We start from the raw sequence: 4,491 nt of genomic DNA on the forward strand, positions 1-4,491 counted from the left end.
CTAAGCTGTCCAGCCTGACCTCTCTGCACTCAAACAGCTATAACTTTAGCTACAGAGGTCTAAACGACGCGGTTTTAGTTGGTTAGAAAGCTAACGTCCAAGGCTTCAATTTGATATATAATATGTTATAGTTTCCCTGACGCTAGGCGACGCGACCGCGTGATCCATGCGGCCGCGTCGCAATGACGGAAATCCAGCGTGGCAAAATTCAAACCCAGCAAATTCTGGACTGTTTTTGACCTAGTTTGCGGCCCAGAAAACACAAATTAGAGACTATAAAGTGGGGGAATGCATCCATTCATGAGGAGGCTCTCATAATTCACAATTTTAGGAGTAGATGTAGTTTTTAAAGAGAGAGGTTCTCTCCTCTCTCTTAGGATTAGGATTTAGGATTTCTCTTAGTTTTAGGAGTAGCTCTCAATCCTAGGTTCTTTATTTTTATTATTTTCCCAATTTTATTTATGAATTCTTCTATGTTACAGATTTCTCTTTGAATTAATGTTATTTGAGGTATTTCAGACTTATGATTGCTCTCTTTAATTTATTAATGCTCTGTGTTTATCCAAATTATTTTCATTCAAGTAGACTTTCTTCCCTTTTGGCTTTGGTTAGGTAATTGGTAACACTTAAGTTGTCAAACTCAGGAGTGGTTGAAATTGGCTGATTTTGCTTTAGCTAGGATTGCTCTAACACTAGTCTCTCCATAGGAGTTGACTAGGACTTGAGAATCAAGCTAATTAGTCCACTTGACTTAACTATGTGGGATTAAAATCCAATTCTCATCACATCTAATAAGGATAACAAGGACAGGATTTCCGGTTCTCATACCTTGCCAAGAGTTTATTTTACAGTTATTTATTTATTTTTATTGCTCGAAAATATACCTATGCGCATTGCCCAAACTTCCAAAACCCCCAATTTACAATCTTCATAACCAATAATAAGAAGATACTTCCCTGCAATTCCTTGAGAAGACGACCCGAGGTTTGAATACTCGGTTATCAATTTCAAAGGGGTTTGTTACTTGTGACAACCAAAAAGTTTGTACGAAGGGATTTTTGACAGTTTAGAGACTATATCTACAACGCGATTGTTTTTATGACATTCTTTACTGGCAAAAATCCCGACGTCAGGGGCGCAGCTGGGTGGCCGGCGGTGGGGCGGTGGTCGCGGAGGCAGTGGTGGAGAGGGGAGGAGAGAGGAAGAAGGGAGAAGAAGGGAGGGGAGGGGGTTGCGGCGGCGGCGTCCNTGAGTTCCTATAGAAGCCAATCATTCTGAACTTCAAAGGATAAAGGGGGAGGCCAAAACTGTTCAGAAGCAAAAAGCTAAATGTCCCGCTCATCTAATTAATACTGATGTTCATAGATGTTTTTGGAATTCATTATGTATTCTATTCTTTTTATCCTATATGATTTTCAGTTGCTTGGAGACAAGCAACAATTTAAGTTTGGTGTTGTGATGAGCGAATAATTTATATGCTTTTTGGCATTGTTTTTAGTATGTTTTTAGTATATTTTAATTAGTTTTTATTATATTTTTATTAGTTTTTATTTAAAATTCACTTTTCTGGACTTTACTATGAGTTTGTGTGTTTTTCTGTGATTTCAGGTATTTTCTGGCTGAAATTGAGGGACCTGAGCAAAAATCTGATTCAGAGGCTGAAAAAGGACTGCAGATGTTGTTGGATTCTGACCTCCCTGCACTCAAAGTGGATTTTCTGGAGATACAGAAGCCTAATTGGCACGCTCTCAATTGCGTTGGAAAGTAGACATCCTGGGCTTTCAACCAATATAATAGTCCATACTTTTCCCGAGATTTGATGACCCAAACAGGCGATTCAAGTTAGCTCAAGAATTTTGGTGTTTAACACTAGAACTGGCATAAAAACTGGAGCTAAACGCCCAAACTGGTACAAAAGCTGGCGTTTAACTCCAAGAAAAGTCTCTACACATGAAAGCTTCAATGCTCAGCACAAGCACACACCAAGTGTGCCCCGGAGGTGGATTTTTACACTAAACACCCTAGCTTACTCATTTTCTGTAACCCTAGGTCACCAGTTTACTATAAAAACTACTTTTAGTGATTCATCTTATACCTCATGACACTTTACACGTTTCATATTGTATCTTCTATGGCATGAGTCTCTAAACCCCATTGTTGGGGGTGAGGAGCTCTGCTGTTCTTCATGAATTAATGCAATTACTACTGTTTTCTATTCTATCACGCTTGCTTCTATTCTAAGATATTCATTCACACTTCAACCTGATGAATGTGATGATCCGTGACAATCATCATCATTCTCACCTATGAACGCGTACCTGACAACCACCTCCGTTCTATATGCAATCAAGCTTGAATGTGTATCTCTTGGGTTTCTAATCTAAGATTGGAACCTTCGTGGTATAGGATAGAATTATTGGCGGCCATTCCTGAGATCCGAAACGTCTAAACCTTGTCTGTGGTATTCTGAGTAGGATCTAGGAAGGGATGACTGTGACGAGCTTCAAACTCGCGAGTGTTGGGCGTAGTGACAGACGCAAAGAGATCAATGGATCCTATTCTGACATGATCGGGAACCGACAGATGATTAGCCGTGTGGTGACAGCGCATTTGGAACATTTTCACTGAGAGAACGGGAAGTAGCCATTGACAACGGTGATGCCCAACTTAATGCTTGCCATGGAAGGAGCCTTGCGTGCATGAAGAAGAAGATAGTAGGAAAGCAGAGATTCAGAAGACAAAGCATCTCCAAAGCCTCAACCTGTTCTTCATTACTGCATAAGAAGTATTTATTTCATGTTCTTTTACTTTTTACAATTAAATCTGAGAATTATTGATATCCTGACTAAGAGTTACAAGATAACCATAGCTTGCTTCAAGCCGACAATCTCCGTGGGATCGACCCTTACTCACGTAAGGTATTACTTGGACGACCCAGTGCACTTGCTGGTTAATTGTGCGGAGTTGCAAAAGTGTGATTGTAATTTCGTGCACCAAGGATCATGTATGGTTAAGTGGACTAGAATTTGAATCTTTGATGAGCTTAAACTTTCCCACCTAACCTATGATGACCTATACAATTAAGTTCTAGCCTAACTACCAATTTTTCACTTTTTCACATTCTCATGTATTTTCTTGTCGTTTTTCAACACTTATGCATTGATCCTTATTGAACTTTATTTTGGGGCATTTTGTCCCCTTTTTATTTTTTTCTTTTCTTTTTTTTTTCTACGCATATTTTTTTTCTTTTCTTTTCTTTTTCATATTTTTTTCTTTTCTTTTGTTTTTCTCATTATCCTTTTCTCAAAACTACATACAAGATCATCAATCATAAGGTTTAACATTTGATTAATGCATAAGTATGTACCCAATTTCCAAATATAAAAATACAAAGCACCCTTTTATCCCAACCAATGTTCCCAATCTCCCCAAACTAGAATATAAAACACTCTCACTAGCCTAAGTCAATCAAAGATCCAAACAAGGGACTTTTACTGTTTTTCGTTTTAGGGTTGAAATGTGCTAAAATAAAGAATAGTTGGGTTCAGCATAGGCTCAAAATTGGTTGACAATGGAGACTAAAAGGTAGGCTATTTGGGTAAGTAAGCTAATGAAAAAATGGCCTCAATCATATAAATGCATGAATACAAGGAATAATTTGACATAAAGAATTAAACAAATCAAGGATCACAATCATAGGAAAAGAACAATTTCAAACAAGAAGGAAAATAAGTGGTTATAAGATGTAACTACACAATAGGCTCAAAACTCACAATCTTGTGTTTTTAGCTAAAAACATGATACACAAAGGTATAAATCCATGCAAGTTCCATAAAAATTTTCCACTCAATTGGGGTGGTGCCCTTTTTACAAATTCCTTAGAAAAATTCATTGTTTTGATTAAGCTTATTCAAATGCAATGTTGTGATTAAGAAATTCTAAAATTCTTTAACCTGCCCTCTTTTTTTTTTTAATCAAAACAAATTCTTTTATGCACAAAGGGTTTAACTAAGTTTTCAACAATTCAAAACATTTTTCAAATCACAACCACAAGGCTAAAATGCAATATATGCAATAAAAGTGTGCCATAACCAAACTAAAAATATCCACAATAGCAAATATGTACAATAATCCCAAAATAGTTCAAAATAAAGCAAAATAAAATGAACTAAGTGATAGTGTCCGAAAATGTTCACCAAATCCACCGACGGCGACGACGGTGACCTCCCCACACATAAGATGAAGCATCGTCCTCAATGCTACTAATCGGGCTCATGGTGAGGATCAACAGTCGCATCTGGCTACGGCTGGGGCACTGTCTGGGGCACTAGCCCCTCGGGAGGCTGCTGGGTCTCCTGAGTAGCCTGCGTCTGTGGAGGTGCCTCCTGCTGAACTGGCTCCTCAACATGATCCTCCTCATGCTCTACCTCGTGATCCTGCTCATCGGAAGCGGGAGAGTCAAGGAGAGGGGGTAGCTCAATGCCCTGTGAT

General features: G+C 38.5%; 1 protein-coding gene across 1 annotated transcript in view; it reads left to right on the forward strand.

The window, feature by feature from the left end:
- The window catches only part of LOC110265327, a 50,515-nt gene extending 49,253 nt beyond the window's left edge, over positions 1-1,262 (forward strand). The window contains exon 5 of the mRNA XM_021108275.1: positions 1,134-1,262. Coding sequence (XP_020963934.1) covers positions 1,134-1,262 — 129 coding nt within the window. The remainder of the gene's footprint in view (positions 1-1,133) is intronic.

Source organism: Arachis ipaensis, chromosome B08 (assembly GCF_000816755.2).
Source record: "Arachis ipaensis cultivar K30076 chromosome B08, Araip1.1, whole genome shotgun sequence".
NCBI classification, from domain to species: domain Eukaryota; kingdom Viridiplantae; phylum Streptophyta; class Magnoliopsida; order Fabales; family Fabaceae; genus Arachis; species Arachis ipaensis.